This window comes from Perca flavescens, chromosome 11, assembly GCF_004354835.1.
Source record: "Perca flavescens isolate YP-PL-M2 chromosome 11, PFLA_1.0, whole genome shotgun sequence".
NCBI classification, from domain to species: Eukaryota; Metazoa; Chordata; class Actinopteri; order Perciformes; family Percidae; genus Perca; species Perca flavescens.
In genome coordinates this window covers 25,273,031-25,292,956 of record NC_041341.1, presented here as the reverse complement: position 1 = coordinate 25,292,956, position 19,926 = coordinate 25,273,031, and the positions used below count along the sequence as shown (strand labels likewise).

Genomic DNA, 19,926 nt, shown 5'->3' with positions numbered 1-19,926 from the left:
AGAATGGACCAACAGATCCCACAGCCTCCAACTTAGAGAGACAACGTAAATGTGACGTGAGCAACCTGTCTGAAAGTTGTAAGTCTTCTGGTAGCTGTGCCAAGAGAAATCTCAATCATTCCCAATCTTGCAGAGACGGAGAGCGTAGGTATATGTAAGGAGATAACATGGGCACAGGCTAATTATTGCTAACTAAAATGCAAGTTAACATTAGTAATTAAACCTAAACAGCTGATGTAAGTCAAAACTGCCTGCGAGCTTCTCCTGTACTGTACGGTAATTCCTCTACTATGCGACAGTAAGTCGCTTGGTTATGACACAATCGTTAGCCTATTTTACAAAAACATCTGCTACGTGAGGTACAAGGTAATAGAGCCTTTTATACATTGTCGTGTTTCTTTAGAAATAAACAATAGACAAATAGAGTCTTTAAACGCTTCAGATGTAAAGTTATTCGCTGTCAAAGTGACATCAAAATGAATGGCAGTCAATGGAATGCTAACAGAGGTGATATTGTTGTAGCATCAAAATGGTGCCATAGGAGGTTTGAGTTCTGAAGTGAAGCTTATGCCCTTGGATATCACAGTGGTATCCATCTTCTCATCAAACTCTTGGCAAGAATGCCAAAAAAGTGTATTTCCCAAAATGTTGAACTATGCCTTTAAGAATTTCAGTTAAAGTGCTCATATTATGCTTTTTGGCTTTTCCCCTTTCCATTGTTGTGTAAGATGTATTTTGTGCACATTCTAGTTTTACAAAGTGAAAAAGCCCAAAGTCCACCCCAACGGGACTTACCATCTTTCAGAGAAAAAACTGTCCATAAACTGCTCCAAACAGCTCTATTGTAGTCCAGCCTTTACTTCTGTGACAAAACGTGCGTCACTTTGTAACACACGTTATAATGCTCGCCTAGCTGCTAGCGTGGCACTCCCTCATACTCTGCAACTCACTAGCTAGCAGTACTTACTGCGCATGTGCGACTCCCAACAAAGATGGAACAGAAGTGAGATGTCTCACTCTGTAGCTAAAACAGAGAGCTCAGCACACAGGGTGAAAAGAGGAGCTGCAGCAATGTGCAGTACAACAAAAATATGGTGTTTTCTGAAACTTAAACCACATAAACCTATTTTGGTACAACCTCTAAATACAATTATGAACCTGAAAATTAGCATAATATGAGCACTTTAATGATGCTGCAAAGGCACTTGAGGTAAAGCATTGACAGTAATATATTTTGCACCAACCTTTTCGTAGTATTTGATTTCATAGTCGAGGATAATGCCGTTGGGTCTCTCTGGCTGCTGCCAGGACAGGGAAACACTGTTTCGAGATGTCTTCTCCTTTCTGATCACTGTTACTTGGGAGGGTGCTGGGTAGAAGACATAGACAGACAAGAGTGAAAGAGAGAGAATTAGTTCCTTCAAAGTAAGGTTCAATGGAAGTTCAGTCCCCCGGTGTTGCATCCTGGCAATTGTCTATGGTTCCTGTTAGCCTAATTCAGTTTGTTGCCCAGTGGGGCTGCACTAAAGGCTGTGGCCCAAGGTTGGTGGGTGAAACGAGACAATGTACACTAATGCAAACAATGGCTTGTGAATATATGCAAAGACACAGGCTCAAAGACAAATAGTACTCACATCTGTAATTCACCTCTGTGAGGATGGAGGATGATGGAGAAGATAGTGCTTACGTCAGTTAATTAAGCTTTAACTAATCAATAACAAAACTTTATGCATTTTACTATTTAAATTAAATTGGAATATATCAATATATAATGCAATGTATATATGTGTACTTTTTTAATACTGGTAGTGGCAGCATAACAAGGTGTGTCTGTGTAAGAAACATTTACAGATTAAACAATATGTTTAATCTGTACAGGTTACTTGTTTAGGTTACTTGGGTGAGTCACTTCATCAAATTAGTTACTATGTTAAGTGTCTCTGGAGCTGGTGAGAATATCAAACTCCCATTCAATCATTTATTACATTGGGTTCCTGCTTATATTGCAGTAAAATACATTGCAGTATGGACATGCAACACTGCTTGTCCTTTTTGTAGCGTCTATTGTTCCTCTGCATTTTTCTGAAACCTGTTTTAATTTGAAACCGTTTAAGCCATCTCTTCCCCTTTCTCTCACTGCTCTCCCTGTCCCTTATGGTATGGCACTTTGTCCCTCGCCAATCTTCCTCGCCAATCCTTCACCCATGCATCGCCTTGCCTCAGGGAGTTCACATGGTCCCAATGTACTAACTCAGCACATTGCTCCCTCTATCAAGCCCCGCACCCCTCCCTCTCTCGTTCTTTCTGTCTCTCTCTTCACTCCCTTTCTCATTTCCCTTTTTTACTGCTCTCTAATTGCCAGGCAGCTCCGGGGCCAGCCCGGCATCGGAGGCATCGACTTTTAATTTTATTAGACCACAGGAAAAAACATGTTTGTCTTTGAAATGTTCGAGCCTTTCTTGATTGTGATTATATAGCAGTGTGCGTCTCTCTCTCTCTCTCTCTGTGTGTGTGTGTGTGTGTGTGTGTGTGTCTATCCGTGTCTAACCTCGCGTGTAGTTCCGCTGGAAGTTATTTTTTCTCTTGTAATGAATCCAGATGAAGAGAATCTGTTTCTATATCTTCTGCTCCTTCTCTCCTCCTCTCCCTCTGGTTCTGATAGCGGGTGAGGCTGTGCTTTTTATTGGTTCTGTGGTTTATGGTGGTAATGATTTACTGTGTCTGGGTCGCTTGGAGGCAGCTTCAAGTTCCTCTCCTCCTCCTTTTCCTTCTCCTTGCTTCTCTCTCTCTCGCTCATTCTCTCTCTCTCTCTCTCTCTCTCTCTCTCTCTCTTTCTCTCTTTGCATGTCTATTGCCAAGCACTTAATTTGCTGTCACTCTCTGTTTCTGTCCGTGGTATAACTGTAAAACTGAAACAGCATACCATGCCCATAATGGCCTTAAAAACTGGCCTTCAGTGTCATTCACCTGTAATGCGAGGGACATGACACAGCTGTTGGGAAACATCTATTTGTACAATACTGGTAGATTATTGGAAGTAGTTTATTGGTAGTAACACTATAATTCAATTGAAAGAGATGCTGTCCAATGACCCACATTTGCCTAATCATCTGTTCTCTCTCTTTCTGCATTCCCGTCTTCTAATCACACCATGTTGTTTGTACATTCTCTTGGTCTGCACAGCTATTACTCTTTACCACCTTCAAATTTTGTAGGAAGACATTATTTACATGTGAACACATACAAAGATGAAATATTGAAGCAATGTTTTTCTGTGTTCCAATTTGGTCACCAACCACGTCATCATATCACCAAACAGGTGAAGAAGTGATTGGCCCAGGCATGTATGTCCCTGTGTTTTCTCCTGTCAAACTGCCAAGTTCAGCTGCAGTTCAGACTGTTGATATTAGACTACTGTAAATGTGGATCACAGTTACTCTGTTGCTAGCATAGTTATGACAATGAGTGGAGGGCAAAGGAGCAGGAAGGAGAAGAGCTATCTGACAGCACCTTGACAGCACAGCCAGGACACACAGCTCCTTCCCAGGGAAACACTTAATCCAGCTTTTAACAGCATTAGCATCTGTACGTGTGTGTGTGTGTGTGTGTGTGTGTGTGTGTGTGTTTATGTGAGCGAAAGTGTATAGACGGGTGCGGCTAGTGCACTGACATCGCTAATCCATGCGAACTCTCAAGGCTGATGGAGAGTGTGCAGCTGCAGGCTGAGATATTTGTTCGAGAGGGAGAAGACTGTGTGGGTGTGTGGTATAGGGAGGGTGGGGTATGGTGGTAAGGTGTGTGTTTTTGTGCTTCTATCTTCTCTAGTCAACGATTAATCTCTTCTGATAATTGCTCAAACATTAAAGATGTTTTTTAATATCCAGAGCACGCACAGCCCTCCTTGTGATGATAAGTCCTCTTCAAATCTTATAAATATGCCAATCGCAGAGAGAATCCCCCTGAATAACCACTTAAAATTACAATGGTTACTGATTACAGACTCCAAAGCGTTGCTAAACCTTTTTGTCTTTTTCATTTGGATTGTCTTTACTTCAAATGTGTAGCTTTTAATCCCTCTTGCCCTTTCCCCTCATACCTATATGATTTGAGGCCTGACTTATCTCCAGCTTAGACACATGTGCACGTACAGTATGTGAACAAACACACAAACACACACACACACACGAACACACACACACATGCAAAATCTATATTTACCTCTCATCCCTGCCCTGTCACTTTAAAGAGGTCATGCCTGGACCTTGTCACTTTTAATACAGCCAAAGTGTGACAGCACAGAGCACAGCAGACATCTCTCAGTGTATTGTGGAACAAACAACCTCTCACATTTGCATATTTATCACACTGACAGATCTTCTTCTCAGAGAGTTGACATATATATGATTGAGTATATCCATCCTTACAGTGAGTGTATGTTTGCCCTTGAGTCTTTCTCATAGAAGTGAAAGCTATATGCAGTATGATCATCATTGTACCTACTAATCACAGCAAGAAACATCTTCTTAATTATGCCTTGCCTTGATTAACAGCAATGTGACATGTCCTGAGTGATTCACTGATTGTACCTTATTATAGCCAAAGCAGCCCCAGTAACCTGTAAATCAAAGCAACTCTTATGTTCTTGAAATAAAGTCGGTACAAGGAGGTGCCATGTCTGCATTCAGATCAAAACAAACAAAGGGCACGAAGCAAAACGCTTCACGGCATTCCTACTCCGACCACTCTGTTTAAATCCACAGCTCTTGCCATCTGCCTATCATCAACAATGTGATGGAGTGTCTGACCTCGCTGTATGACAACTTATGAGGGAACTCCCATCTGTTCACTCTGCTCAAAAAAACACCTTCTAAGTGCTAAATCACTTCCCAAGGTTTGAAGCAAAAAAAAGCCCTACAGAGATTAAAGGAAACACATTAAAAAAGAGAATAGCAGGGTTTGGGTTGGGTTTGGAAAGTGACAGGTAGAAATAAAGGATCCAGATGAAGAGAGAGATAAGGATTGATAGGAAAACAGAAAAAAAACAAACACTGAAATGCAGTCACAAAACATTACCAAACACAAAGGTAGACAGTGTAAGTGAACAGTTAATAGAGCGAGAACAGAAATAATGGATGTACTATAGCCAGACCTTTGTGCATTCCTTACTAGAGTCAGGGATTTCTGAGGTTTGGCTCTTTCAACTGCAGTTAGATTTATTTTACTCTTGAAATTTCACAACACCACTTCCCTTTGCCTTCTTATTCATCTAAGGACTTGATGCGTGGAGAAATATTTGTATAAAAGATTGATGGGAGTTTTAGGTGCACATCCTCACATTAAGCGTGTCTGTTGAAAGAGGTATATATATATATATATATATATATATATTTTTTTTTTTTTTTTTTTTGTGAAGGAGGAAGACATTCAATCCTGGTCGTTAAAATAGAGAATAGCGGCCTGGGATCGCCTTGTAAATGTCCAGGGCTGATGGTTGGAGTGCATATGTTCGGAGCACATAAACTATAGGCTAGTGTATTATATGAAAAGGGTATTTAGAAGAAGAGGGAGAAAGGAGGTGCAGTATATAGAAAGGTATTTGCATATTATCCATGGCTAGGTAGCTATATTCCTGTTTTATTTAGACACTTGTGGTTTTATCCAAAGTAAAATTTGAAATACCCTTTTCCTTATGCATTTGTACTACTGGTGTAGTGGTTGATTGAAAAGAAAAGCTGGGCTTTAATAATATATGGTGTAGAGTCTGTCTGATTATCTGAGTGCATTATCCATCTATCCATCTGTTGTGACATCTTACCAGCTTGGTTGGTAGTGATGGTGACAGCGGCATACTGCCTCATCTTGGGTGCTTGCGATGATACACCGTTCAGCGCTTCAATCTCAAAGGTGTAGTTAGTGTGGGCTAGCAGATTGCCCACCGTCACCGTGGTGTTTTGGAGGCCCGTGGCTCTTGGCAGAAAGTGAACATTGCTCCGGCAAGGCTCACAGCGCAGGTTGCCACCATTGCTGCCATTAGCCGCTCCACCACGGCAGCGTTTGCACAGGACAGTGAAGGTGAGGTCCCTGCGCCCGCCAGTGTCCTCCGGCCAGCTCCAGTCCAGGATGACCGACGTCTCATTGATGGAAGAGATCACATTCCGAGGAGCTGTCGGGGGTCCTGGTAGGAAAAAGAGGGTGAGGTCATTACATAAATAGGATGAGAGAAATTTTTGAATTGGTTAGAAATAAGGTGGAAAGAAAGGTAATAGGTAGAAAGGTGAGAGAAGAGAGGGAAGTGAGCAAAGAAAGGAGCAAGCTGACATTAGATGGAATTAGATTTAGCAGCAGAGTCATCTGCCAAGTACGATACACACAATTTCAAGAATGAATCAAGACTTTTCTAAAGTTTAAACTAATGGGATTATTCAAAAAAAGATTTCTCTAAAACATTGTGATGGATGAATTGGTGCGTTTTAAAGTTTTACTGTTTTTCCGGGAAGTGAGTTTTCCAGGAGGAAACTTAATGGGGTCTTTACGTGCAAACATAGTGTACATGCTTAGAAATCTTTACTCAAGAAATCTGTAATGAATGCTACACAATGCATACACAACCTCTGTAGTTGTAGTTGAATATGGTAATATCAGGGTTGAGTTAATATGAGTCTGTGTATGTATGACAGAATGTATGTTTTCCTCTCTTTTTGGATCAATAAAAAGAAGAAAAGGGCAAGACACAGCCTTTTCCACAAAAAAAGGACTGTCAAACTGAGATTGACATATAAAAGTAAAAACATCGTATTACAAACAGATCTCACTGAATGTTTCCAGATTGTGCTATGACTATAATTACATGAAGAACAAAACAAAACTGCCAAAGAACTATGATGAGAAGTTGCAGGAAGAGGGGGAAGTGGGCTTAGTGGATTGTGTCTTGAGATAAAGTGCTTTGTTTGGTTGGTTTGACTTGACAAGAATTTACTTTACTCCCAAACTCGCTCCTGTCTGGTAATCTGCATTGCAGTCTTTGACTGTGTTTGTGTAAGAGAGAAATCAGAAGAAAAACACACCAAATGCTTTGGTGTTAGTACAGAAAATCAGAACATGACATCAGGGTATCTGCAAGTCTCACAAATCTAAAGACTTCTTAAGATATATTTGATGTTGTAAAAAATCAAACATGAATCTGAAGTTTAAAAGCAGCTTTGCAGAACCATCTTTCACAAGCAGTTTCTAAATGAAAACATAATTAGGACACACTGAAGGGGGCGAACTATGTTATAGGCTATTACATTAGGCCATTACAGTTACCAGTACCAAACTTATGATAGAAGAACACAATGTATGGTTTTGTATCATGGTATTTCAATGTCTCCTCCACAGCCTCAACAGAAATCACCAAATGAAAAAAAATTGACATCCTGTTACTATCATCAGAATGAAATTTCAGTTCAAACAGGAGCACATCTCACAATAATTGTGCAATATTTCTCAACCACTGAGCTCAGTGCTAACATTCAAGGGGCTCTCAGCCAATTCTACTCAAGCAATAAACACTAAATAATTTGTCAAGATCTACTGTCAAAACTATCACTCCTTTCACTAACACACTCAAACCCTCCTCAAGAGAAAACAGCGTATTAATGGATACTGCCATCATCAGTATCCATTATTAAAAATGTATATATCAAGCTACTCTGTGGATTCTTAAAGTACAGTAAGACTGTATTTCTTCGATACTAATCTGACCCCTGACAGTCCTCTGGCTCACCTTTACAGCTTACTCCCCTGACCACATCAAACTCTTGGACCTGTTATTCATACAATATATGAACTGCACAGGCATGCACATGTACACATGCAGGCAATCATACACTAATTCCAAATGTCAAAATAATAAATTGACATCAAGATTAACATGTGACATTAATTATGGTGTATAAGAACTGAGGACGTATGCTTAATCTCCAGTCCCTCACAAAGAGACGTATGTATTGGCAATTCTCTTTAGCCTCTTTCCAGCCTAATACTTTTCACTGGAGATCACTACATTTTGAAAGAAAAAGTGATTTCACCATGTCTTTCAGCAAGTTACAGCGATGGTGATGGTCACCAAGGCGAACTCGCACTTTATGTGCTAATTTGGAGGAGGTGCTGTGGGATGTAGGGGGGATACATTGATGCATTTTTAATAAGTGGAACTGAATTCTTAGGAATAGACATACAATACTTGATACACTATTACGACAGCTGTAACACAAATGTCCCATGTTGAATACAGCAGGAAATACCATACAGCTGACAGTATTTTGTTGTAGATTTAAAAATGTTTTGGAGTTTAGTGTCTTTATTTTCCTGCCAACATTTTCAAATTTCTAAAGTCAATTATAGACAACCTCTATCCCACCGCTAACAGTATAATCATGATCATTATCTTCTAAAAACGTATCTATTCATTTGCAGCCCTTGTGTCGCTCAATCTGTCCCAATGAGGTGAAATTTGCCTAGTTGACAAGATGGCGTTGAGATAATCACAACAGGGACCTGCCGTGACTGTCTTTCTAATTAGGATTCTGTCTATGGCTGTGGGTGTCAATTTGTATTTTCTACTGTTCTCCACACGGTGCAAGATTATTTTTTTTTTCTTCCTAGCCCATTTAGTAACGGATGTATCCATAACCTGACATCAGGGAATGCAGTGATTTATAGTTTTATGGGGAATGCATTTTGGAAGGCTCGCAGGAGGCATCTGCATCTGCAATCCATTTGCTTCACAGGGAGACAAAAGAGAATCATGCAGGGAGTGGAAAAGGTGATAAAGAGTTATTGGGCAACCATGGCTTTGGTGACCTTTAAGTAATAAGAAATGTTAACACTCTTTATCTGTTAGTACGCGTTTTTTACTCATGAATTGATAAATGATCCTTAAAGGTCCAATATGTAATATTTGTACTGTAATAAATCCAAAAATGACACCAATGCCTCATCAGATATTAAGGAAACATGTTAAACTGAAATACTATCTTTTCTGACAACAATGCTAATGTCAGTATTTTTTCTTTTTGAAATTTACATTCCGTGACGGAATTTATGTTTATGTTTTGATCTGTGTTGTTATCAACGGCCCAGTTTGACAGGCAGGCCGGGTTGCCAGATATACCTGTAAAAACGTAAACCCAGCGTGCTACAGCTGTAACGTTAGTACAGCCATGAAAGCAGCATACAAACGAACAGGATCAACGGAGATAGATTCTACATGACATTAAAAAAAAGAAAACAGCATGTTTCTAACAGTTGCGTGACCAGAGACGTAACAACCCCCTGGTAAATATTGGAGATGTATTTGAAAGATGGAGACAGCTTGGATCCCAAAAGGACGCAGAGTTGGCTTATTTCCTCCTGAACAGGTAAGCATTAGCTTCAGGCTAATTTATCACAGCATTTTTTGTCATTTCAACATTTGTGTACTCACATTGAATTATATAGCTAGAGTACCCGAGTTGGTTACTTGCAAAAACAATTGAGACATAGTCAGTAAAGTGATCCCGACTGGTCCTGGCTAACGCCGCCATGCTAACCCTGCTAACTGTTAATGTTACCGGGAGGACCAGGCAAGCAGCCCATGGCTGTTTACAGCGTGTAGCCTCGTCAGCGGCTGGAGCCGACAACGGTGAGTTATTTTAAACCACGAGAGGAAGGCTATAAATCGGAAAGAGAGGACTGTGAGTTTGCGGTGTGTTTAGCGATTGTTGCCGTAATTCTAAGCCAATGAAGTGTGTTCCGTCGGCACGGTAGTGGTATTTTTAGCGTTTCGTATTGTAATTCTAAGCAGAGTAAGTGTGCCTGACTGGCGTGTGGGGAGGACAGTGAGGTTGTTGTGTTTTTAGCGGTTCATACTGTCATTTTAAGCCAAAACAGTGTGTCTGTCAGTTGGTTACAGAGCTCCGCGTGAGCACGGGCTTTTATGACTGTCAATATAGCTAGCATCTAACGTTAGCTACTCTGCTGTGCTGTGGAGTAATGTCTGGCTATGTGAGAAAAGCGTCTAGCAACATTGTTGTGAATGCTGCTGTCTCAGCCTGGCAATCACGAATCAAACTAATTTATAAATTAGATTCTGTTGACTAAAAAAATACACTGTAAACACTGTTATACAGAGTGTACGCAATATATTTTTCGTCAAATATCTTTTTGTCTTGTACATACGTATCCGTACAACGATATGGAGCATGGACAAACTATCCTGCAAAAAAGAGTCAGTGTAAAAAGCATCTGAAAGCATGTTCACCATTATAGGACACTTAAACTCATTGACAGCAAAATGAATGGGTTGCGGCATCTCTTCAAGGCAAGGTTAAGACAGGTTTCACTGCATGTTTTATGGGCTAATGAGAACAGTCCTCCCACACCACATTGGAGGGCTTCTCCCGCCGGATATCTGATATAGAAATAACAGTGAGTAGCTAGGGAAGGGGAGGAACCTGCATAACATCAGGATGCCACTGACCCCTCATCAAATAGCCCCAAATGTTGAGCTAACTGTAATATAAAAGCACACTTACGTGTACAGGCCATGGACGCAGGGTCTCCCTCAGCACGGAAGTAGTTTTTCTCACAGCCACAGTGCAGCGACCCCTCATGGTGGGAGAAACTATGAGGCGGACACTTTGAACACTCCATATTTCCGAGTGTAGACTTGTAGAAGCCTGCCCTGCACACTGGAGACAAAAGAACACAGACAGATGCATGAGCGTCATGCTGAACCAGCACATCAATAGCTATCTAATAGCTGCATTCTTCACCGGAGCACCTACAACAAGTAAGAAATAAAAGATGGGGATTATTTAATGCACTCACAGACACACACACACACACACACACACACACACACACACAAATGTCAACACACTGCGAAAAGAGTGAATGTAAATCTGCTGTTAATGACTAAGAACCCATTGTCTGCTGGTAAAAAAAAAAAACAATAATTCTCTGAAATGTCTTTGTCTTTATTTCTTGCTCTCTTCATCTCTCAAACGGCACAACATGAATAATGCAAATTGTCCCCTCAGATAAAAGGACTGTTCTCTTTAAATATCTGTGGTGTTAAATCTGCACTCAGCAGCTCTTTTAACTCCTACTCACCACAAATCTGTTGCAATCTGTGCAAGTAGGGTGACACTCCACCTGTGCAAAGTGTATTGCATGTGTAAGTGTATGTGTGTTTGTGTGTCTGTGTAGGAAGACACATCAAACATAACTTTCCTTTATGTTTTTTTTTTCCCTTTCTCTATCAATTTAGTTCCACCGTGCTCTTGTATTCTCCTTTCTTCACTTTTCTTCTCTTCTATCACAGGTTGAAACCGTTGTCCTCTTATCTACACTTGATGATGGTATACAAAGCATTGAAGCCTACAAAAAAGCCTATCTCTGTGATGGTAAATGTCCATTTTACTGCCCATAGACAGCAGGGTTTAACATCAACAATACTTTACTTCCAAGCACTTGAGGTATTTCTACTGCCAGTACACATTAACTGCAATACACAGACAAAAAAAAAGCTCCCCTCTCTCTCACACACACACACGCACACACACATGTACACATCCACACACACTAGATAAAAAAAAATGGCTAACACCAATAGCAGCGAGCCAGCAGAATGTGTGGGCTCAGCAGAACAGGTCTGACAGATCCCAGTGGTGGACAACACACTTCTGCAAAAGCCAACACTGCTGATACTACTGCCATATCCATCACTGACACTGGCACACCAAGGTCCCATGCTGTACTAAACACTCCTCTACCTCCCCTTTACAGTATGTTTGTGTGTGTGTGTGTGTGTGTGTGTGTGTGTGTGTGTGTGTGTGTGTGTGTGTGTGTGTGTGTGTGTGTGTGTGTGTGTGTGTGTGAGAGAGAGAGAGAGAGAGAGTAATGGAATATGAAGCGGGTATGAACAGCCCAATATAATCCTACTGCTGGAATGACAACCACAACACTTGCTGACACACACAAAACAGACCACCCTGATTGGAGAACAAACCAGGAAATTAGACGTGACAGCCACCACCCCCTAGCCAATCAGGTAACAGAAGCAGCAAGATAAACGCTGGGTCAGCAGAAATGCCCAAGGAATATAAAACAGAAGTGTGGACAAACAGACAAAAGTTAGAATGAATTAATCTCATAAGAGTGGCAGATTGAGATGCAATGTGTCAATCCATAAACAACCTTTGACAGAGCACACATGCCCCTAACGGTTCACCTCTGGATAACACCAAAGATCCTTTCACTAAATTCATTGGACAGTTACACTACTGGGCTCAAGTCCAACTGGATCTGTTTCCATTTAGTTACCGTATGTAGCTACTTCTCCTGAGATCAGCCTTACTGCGGATTAGCAACTAATCAATTATGAAGATATTAATATTCACAGGGAAAGCTATTGGCAAGGTTTCTTTTGGTTTTCATATTCAGATGTCCTAAGTCACATCTATATAATTGTGGATGTGTTTTTTTTTCTTGTATTGCTGAAATAAAAAATAAATAAAAATTAAAACAAATGAAACGGATCAAGACAATTATTTTATCTCAAAATGTAAAGTTTTAGGCTTTGGAAATTTAGACTTTCCAAATCTGTCTGTGGCTCTCAGCCCCAAGCCCATTGGTTCTCACTGAATATGTTACTCCTTAAAATGGGCCACAAATAGATTAATTTTAAATGGGGCAAAATCATTTCCCTAAACAGCTGGGCATTGTAGTTTTTTGCAAACATTACTCAAATAGGAGTAAATGGTGCATTTGTTGACTATTTTAGCTCTGAGTTAATACACATTTTGAGAATGTTTGCTCATGTGTGGTGGGAGTTTGTAGGACTGCCTAAATTCAAACTACATAGGGCATGTTCATTGTAATGAAGGAACACGTCGTCCTGTGCAGTGGTGTGGCTCAGTGATTATAATAATAACAATGGAGGTATATAGTACAGAGGAATGTGCTCTATATTTATTTAGCTACCCCAAAAATAATTCTTAGAAAAATAGATCTTTGATATTAAAGAAAAAATAGAATATCACCAGACGTAGCCTATGGCACAAACATCTTACTAGACTTGTACGTATGACTCTGGCAGATCAACACTCCATCAACTATGAAAAACAGCCTCAATTCAATAAGGAGAGACGTCGTTTGCAGATATGCAAAGATTCCTGAAAGAATTTGCGCTGAGCTTCATTTCCACTTGAAAGATTAAAATATATGGGGACTTTTCAGTGCGTAACACAGCCGTGAAACTTATTAGGCACAGAGAGGATCCCATAAACTTTCAATGTAAAAATCAATAACCAAAGCTGTACTTACGGTATGAGGTTTTCATAGGACAGTATAGTGATATGTTGTATTTCCTTGACCGCAAACCCTAAAAATATTTTTATAACAGTTGGAAAAGGATAATAAAGGCCCTGTTTCTTCCCTGTGTGTGTCTGGCAGGATAAAAAGCAGCTCTGACAGAGGCTTATGGTAAAATCAGATTCAGCTCACAGGAGGTTAACTACTCATCTAGAGGAGAACCAAGTTGTATTACTGACATTCACCAGCAATGTGTAGGGGTGGATAATATGATAATGTGTGTGTTGTGTGTGTGTGTGTGTGTGTGTGTGTGTGTGTGTGTGTGTGTGTGTGTGTGTGTGTGTGTGTGTGTGTGTGTGTGTGTGTGTGTGTGCACGTGCCCCAGTAGAGGAAACACAGTACCTCTTTAGATGACAGATGTGTGATAAATTAAGATGTGTGTGTGTGTGTGTGTGTGTGTGTGTGTGTGTGTGTGTGTGTGTGTGTGTGTGTGTGCGTGCGAGACACACATTTCACAAGAGCATCACTGCCTTGACAAATGGAGAGAAAATGAAATCTTTGCCAAAGAGAAAAATATGAAGGTTATCCCCGCTGAATCATCTTTTATTTATTTTCAAATCAGTAACAGCAGCAGGAACAGCATGTAGGACTGTATCACTGTATCCCTGTAAGTAGTCCTTTGTTATACACTCACACACATATCTCTCTGAAACACACAAACATGCATTCAAGTAAAACTCTTGCAAATACTCACACACTCACAGTGGTCTAACACAATGTCTTGCTACGTTCTACATAATGACAGCTGAAACACTGATCTGTTTATTCACTTTCAAAGAGCAGTGCACACATTTGAACACACACACGCACACATGCTCACAGTGCACATGTGCACAAATACAGCTGCAGCAGCCACATGATATGGTGGTTGTAAAATAACTGGGGCTGCAATTTGCTCAATCAATAGTCTAGGTCATTGGACACCCTCATCAATAATTAACATGGCTGCTAGATTGGTCTAGTGGGCAATAGATACATGCAGCCCCTCCTTTTTTACTACATGTTAGTTGAAAACCTGACCTGACCTTGGTGAGACCAGATTTTGTTACTATGCATCTTTTGAATGAGAGCGATTTCAAAAGATTTCGAGACAACATATGCCATTTATTGTCTAAATTTGTGATTGTAATGCAAAGATATTTCACAATTTCACAACAAGTTGGGAGCTATAAAGCTCAGTAATGCAAACAATGTTGAACATCCACGGTCACTGTGTGAATAAATGACATCAGCTTTAGAATCACAAATCCATTTCATGATTATAACCTCATTAGAAACATTGATAAGCCTTTAATAGAATATACCGTAACCATCATGTGACCGAAGATTACACCCAACATGTTACTTCTCACATGAGTCGTGTCCTCTTGTCCTCGCTGGTTACTAGTTAATTGATTGGTGTCACACGGGGAAAATGAGAAAGTCTCCCCTTGACTCCTGTCTTTGTGTCAGCCTAACCCGAGGCTTTGCTCTCCATCTCTCGCTCTTTCTCTCTCTCGCACACTTCAAGGTTCCCGTCTAGCTGCAGCCGAAGCAAACCTCAACAATTGATTCCCTGTTTCCATACAACCTCCGCCTCTTTTCTTTTTCAATCCAACAAGACCCCAATGACTTTCACTCCCTCTCTCCTCCCTTTCTATCTTCCTCCGTCTCCACCTCCCCTTCATCCTGCCCACCCTCCTCCAGTTCTTTTCTGTGGCTTTTCCCTTCTCTTTCTTTTGCTCCATCCTTCGGTCCTTAATTAGAATAGCTCTCTTTGAAATGGAAAAGTTATTTACTTTGACAGCTTAGGCATTTGGCTCGCGGTCTTATCCGGAGCCATTTGTAATGTTACTGGAAACATGGCAACAGTAAACATCTTGCCCCCTGCCATGAAATCCCCCTTTGGGCCAACCAGTAACCAGCTACAGAAATCTGGAAAAGGTCAAAGTATTTTTATGAAACCATGGTATATTTTGGTGGGGAATGTTCACTGCCTGACAATTGTGTCATTGTTTAAAAATAATGCACATGAAACAGGCACATTTTTGACAAATGAGAAAGTACCTGTACATAAAAATGCAAGCATAGCTACATTTTCAACAATGCAGTTATGATGACTATATTACATCCACCATTACCTCAGTGGAGAGTTTAAGTGTTGAATGCCGTATCAAGGATTTATGGCATATTTGGCAGCTACAATACATAAATATTGTAATCTGCATTACCTTTTTAAAACCTGGAAGACTTAACACTAGAACGGCCATGACGGTAATTTTGACCGTTTTGAAATTTATATGTGTAATAACTTTGCTGAATAAGAAAATACAATCCTGCTGCTGCCTGACTTTTCCTAAAATAGTCTGTATTTTAATTTAAAATTGTTTTTACATACATTACACAAAAGGCAAAAAAAATACAATCACTTTTACCTATTTCGGCCATACACAGTCATATTGACCGCTCGGATTTTCGCGGTATTGTTTTTAGTCTTTCGCGCGGATGAAGATGCATCTTGGTTGCTTAGTAACTACCACAGTCTCTGTCAGAGAAACGTAACTAGCGGTAACAAGTGTGGGCATCACCGATGGGCCGAAGGCGAAGCCACAGTCGGTAACGTAGGCTACTACGGCGTGGATGGACTCTGTTGATTATCTGAATGAGAAGGCAAGCTCCGGGCACTCGCTCTGTGAAACACGTAGATGGCCGGTGACTGTTTACATGTTCATATAACTTATACATCCTCGATCTGGCTGGAATCATTACACACATCCTCTCCAAGGATTGCACCAGCAGTAAAATTGTCCGGAGGAAGTTCATGCAGCAACTGGCATAGGAGCTGAGAGCGGAGTTTATGGAGGAAAAAAGGGCAGCGGGGCACGGTCCGAGCATTGCTGCGCACCAGAGCAGAGCCAGGTTAGATTAGGTTATAGCTAAATGTTCAAATAAGATACTTATAATTGTTATTTGCCTTTTATGAGTTAAGTTGAATGAATTTCCACTCCATATTTTTCGAGATATGAATGTATGGAAACACGTATTACTAATCAAATGTATAATTAAACTCGTTAAAATGTACATTTCGGTGTTATTACGTTTTTCTAAAGATATCCTAACACAATAAATAATACAATATCACAATTAGGTATTTATCGTGAGAGATTAAAGAGTTTGGAATGTGGCGGTCAAAATGACCGCTCACGGCAGTTCTAGTAGTTATGGAATTCCGGCACTTCTAGTGTTAAATCGCTCATATTATGCTCATTTTCAGGTTCATAATTGTATTTAGAGGTTATATCAGAATAGGTTTACATGGTTTAATTTAAAAAAAAAAAAAACATTATTTTTGTTGTACTGCACATTGCTGTTTTAGCTACAGAGTGAGGCATCACACTTCTGTTCCATCTTTGTTGGGAGTCACACATGCGCAGTAGCTAGGTAAGGACTACTAGCCAGTCAGAAGCAGAGTATGAGGGCGTGCCACGCTAGCAGCTAGGCGAGCATTATAACGTGTTTAAAAGTGACGCACGTTCGTCACGGAAGTAAAGGCTGGACTACAATAGAGCTGTTTGGAGCAGTTTGTGAACAGTGTTTTCTGTTGGAGATGGTAATTGCCTTTGGGGTGTACCTTGGGCTTTTTCACTTTGTAAACCTATAACATGCACAAAAAGATATATATAACACAATAAAGGAAAGGGAAAAAGGCAAAAAGCTTAATATGATCACTTTAACCCTGAGATAGCTTTAATAACAATATATCACAGAAAAAAACAATATACTGAAAGCTCCAGTTCCCTCTTACAGACAAAGTGACAAAGCCATCTATTATGCTGAATTACAATCAATTTGTCTGTAACCTGATAAAATGAACTAATTTTTGTCAGAAATATAAATGAAAGCAATCATCAAAATTGATAGGTTGTGTCTTGAGGCAAATTGCTCAGCATTCCATCTCTCTTATGTTCAATTATTGTGTCATTTGCCATGATAATCACATTGGGAACATATTGCAGTTTATGTCAGTATGGTGAATCAATGTGCTGTTGCTTGCCAATGTGAGCAGAGAAGTGATTCTATACATCTGCGAGGTTTCCAAAGCCAGTATCCATCAAGTAGAGGACACAGTAACTGTCTAAACTAAACCTTTAAGTAATTCTGATGAGAGCTGCCAAAGCTAATCAGAATATAACAAAATGCCTGTAATGGGCTCTCAGCTCTTAAGGTCGTAATTGCTAATCATTTTATATTGTGGTTGTTTCAGTTCTTTGCTGGCACAGCATTAGTTAGCGGAATGATCAGGTGGGATACAGCAGCAACATTAGCAGTATTTAGCGGTTTATTTGTTGATTTGTTAGAGATCAGTTTGTCTGCACATTTCGCAGTAACTGTTCAAATCCATTAGTCCGAGCTGGAATATTATGAAATGGGAACGCTCCGTAAATCAAGTGTATATGATTAAGGGAAAAAAAAATCCAGTTCACAGAATGAGCTCATCATTGACACATGAAAATGGAATTAACTATTAAATTCCTTGCACACCTTCAGGAAATACAAAACTGTTTATTGTTGTTTATATCCAAGAAAGCCAAATCTAATGACATGGCTAACAATGTAACAATATTGTAATACCGATCCTATGTTCCTACGTTTATTTCAAATCAATCTTATTGCAAATTTCTCAGTAAAATTAGCAATTCACCAGCTTCTGTGATGGGAACACGAGCAACAGGACTCATCTGTGTTCAGAGCATTTAAAAATCGTTATCATCATCATCAGATCAATTGCTGACCCTAAAGTCAAAGTTATACCATTGCCATGACCTCATAAGGTGCATTTTCAGGAGCCATAGAAATGAAGCAGTTGGCTTCATCAGCTGCAGTGGAGGGCCAGAATAGAATTTGTGATGCTAACTGCAGGCTAATGGCTTGGAGAGACGCTGCTATTCAAGGCTGTTTATCTATACACACTCAAAGAGACTCTTCTGCTGCCTAAATGCATTGTGTTTGTGTGTGTGTATGTGTGTGTGTGTGAGTCCAGAATACTAATCATTATACCACACAGCCACCAGCAGTTTATGTCTGCGTGAAAGAAAGTTATGTGTCTGTTAGTGTGTGTGCGTGTGCGTGTGTGAGCGCATGTGCAAATTGGCACAGTAAAGCCTAATTAAGTGATCTGATCCAACAGTGATTTGCATAATAAAGCAGCCTGATGAGCAGGATAAGAGGAGGAAGAAAGGAAGTAGAGGATCATGAAGGGATGTAGAGGAGGAGGAGGAGGATGTGAGGAGGTGAAATAGAGGTGGTAGAGGAGGAAGAAGTACAAGGTGAGGAAGGTCTACATTACATGTATTGTAGCAGACAGGAAAGCAGAAAGGAAACACATGCTTGTATGTAAAAACACTCCAAGCCACACAAGCACATTATCATTCTAACTGCGTGTGTGTGTGTGTGTGTGTGTGTGTGTGTGTGTGTGTGTGTGTGTGTGTGTGTGTGTGTGTGTGTGACAGTGTGTGTGGTTTTTGTGCGTCAAGGTTTTATGATTCAACCAACCTGTGATATTGTGTTTGTGTCTGAAATTATACATGTTGTCCACAAACACATTGATTTAATACTGTTGATACTGTTCCAAATAAAAACACTATTATTTACAGTAGATGAGCAGTATGTTAGTGATTAATGTTATGTAATAATCAAACAAGCAGTTAAGCCAAAGTGTTCCACCTGCAGTAAATTATATTTTAGTAGTAGCAAATATTGGCCATTATATTTCAGTCTAACCTTTCAGTCTAAACCCTGGCAACTGAACTATATCTCTCTTTTATATTCACAAAAGATCTGCTTATAGTTCAAGAGGAAATAAGCAGAATCAACACATCAAGAGGCCTATTAGAATACACTTGTGATACTGAGCTGCTGCACTGTGGTGTTAGCCTGAGATCATATAAATCTAATAAAAACACTGAGGGGCATGGCTCAGTTACAACATCTCAAGATACTCTAAATTTCAGATTTATGGAGATTCCAAAAAACGTTCACCATTCATTTAATGAATATAATACCATTCATCTAAAATCATGTAAAATAACATGTTTTTACATTATTTATAATAATTAACTCAATGCAAGTCACTTAAAAAAGTATTACTGTGTCTCTTTATAGAATTTCATTATGACAGTACGGAAGCATACCACATGTGGTGCCCTTCCTAAATAAATTTAACATGAGAAAGAAAAAGCAATTTTATTAAAATTGTGTGTGTGTGTGTGTGTGTGTGTGTGTGTGTGTGTGTGTGTGTGTGTGTGTGTGTGTGTGTGTGTGTGTGTGTGTGTGCAAAGCTACTGTTATGTGAAGGACAATAAACTGGGGCAAAACAGGGTAAGCACTGTACAAACCCCCCCACACACACAGAGGCATGGATCAACTCCCTGCTGTATCCATCAAAGATGCAATAACTGTTTTCTACACCCTCCACACTCCAGAGATCAGCCAGGTCAGTAAGAAAATCCAGGACAAACCAGCCCAAACACACTCTCCAAACACGCACAC

The 19,926-nt window shown here is 40.0% G+C and overlaps 1 protein-coding gene across 3 annotated transcripts in view; it reads right to left on the bottom strand.

Annotated features, from left to right (window-relative positions):
* Positions 1–19,926, bottom strand: part of epha3 (eph receptor A3) — a 102,688-nt gene that overhangs the window by 38,874 nt on the left and 43,888 nt on the right. For all 3 annotated transcript variants that reach the window (XM_028590510.1, XM_028590512.1, XM_028590511.1), the window contains exons 4-6: positions 10,557–10,712; positions 5,816–6,175; positions 1,245–1,369 (exon numbers count right to left, since the gene is read on the bottom strand). In XM_028590510.1, coding sequence (XP_028446311.1) covers positions 1,245–1,369; positions 5,816–6,175; positions 10,557–10,712 — 641 coding nt within the window. The remainder of the gene's footprint in view (positions 1–1,244; positions 1,370–5,815; positions 6,176–10,556; positions 10,713–19,926) is intronic.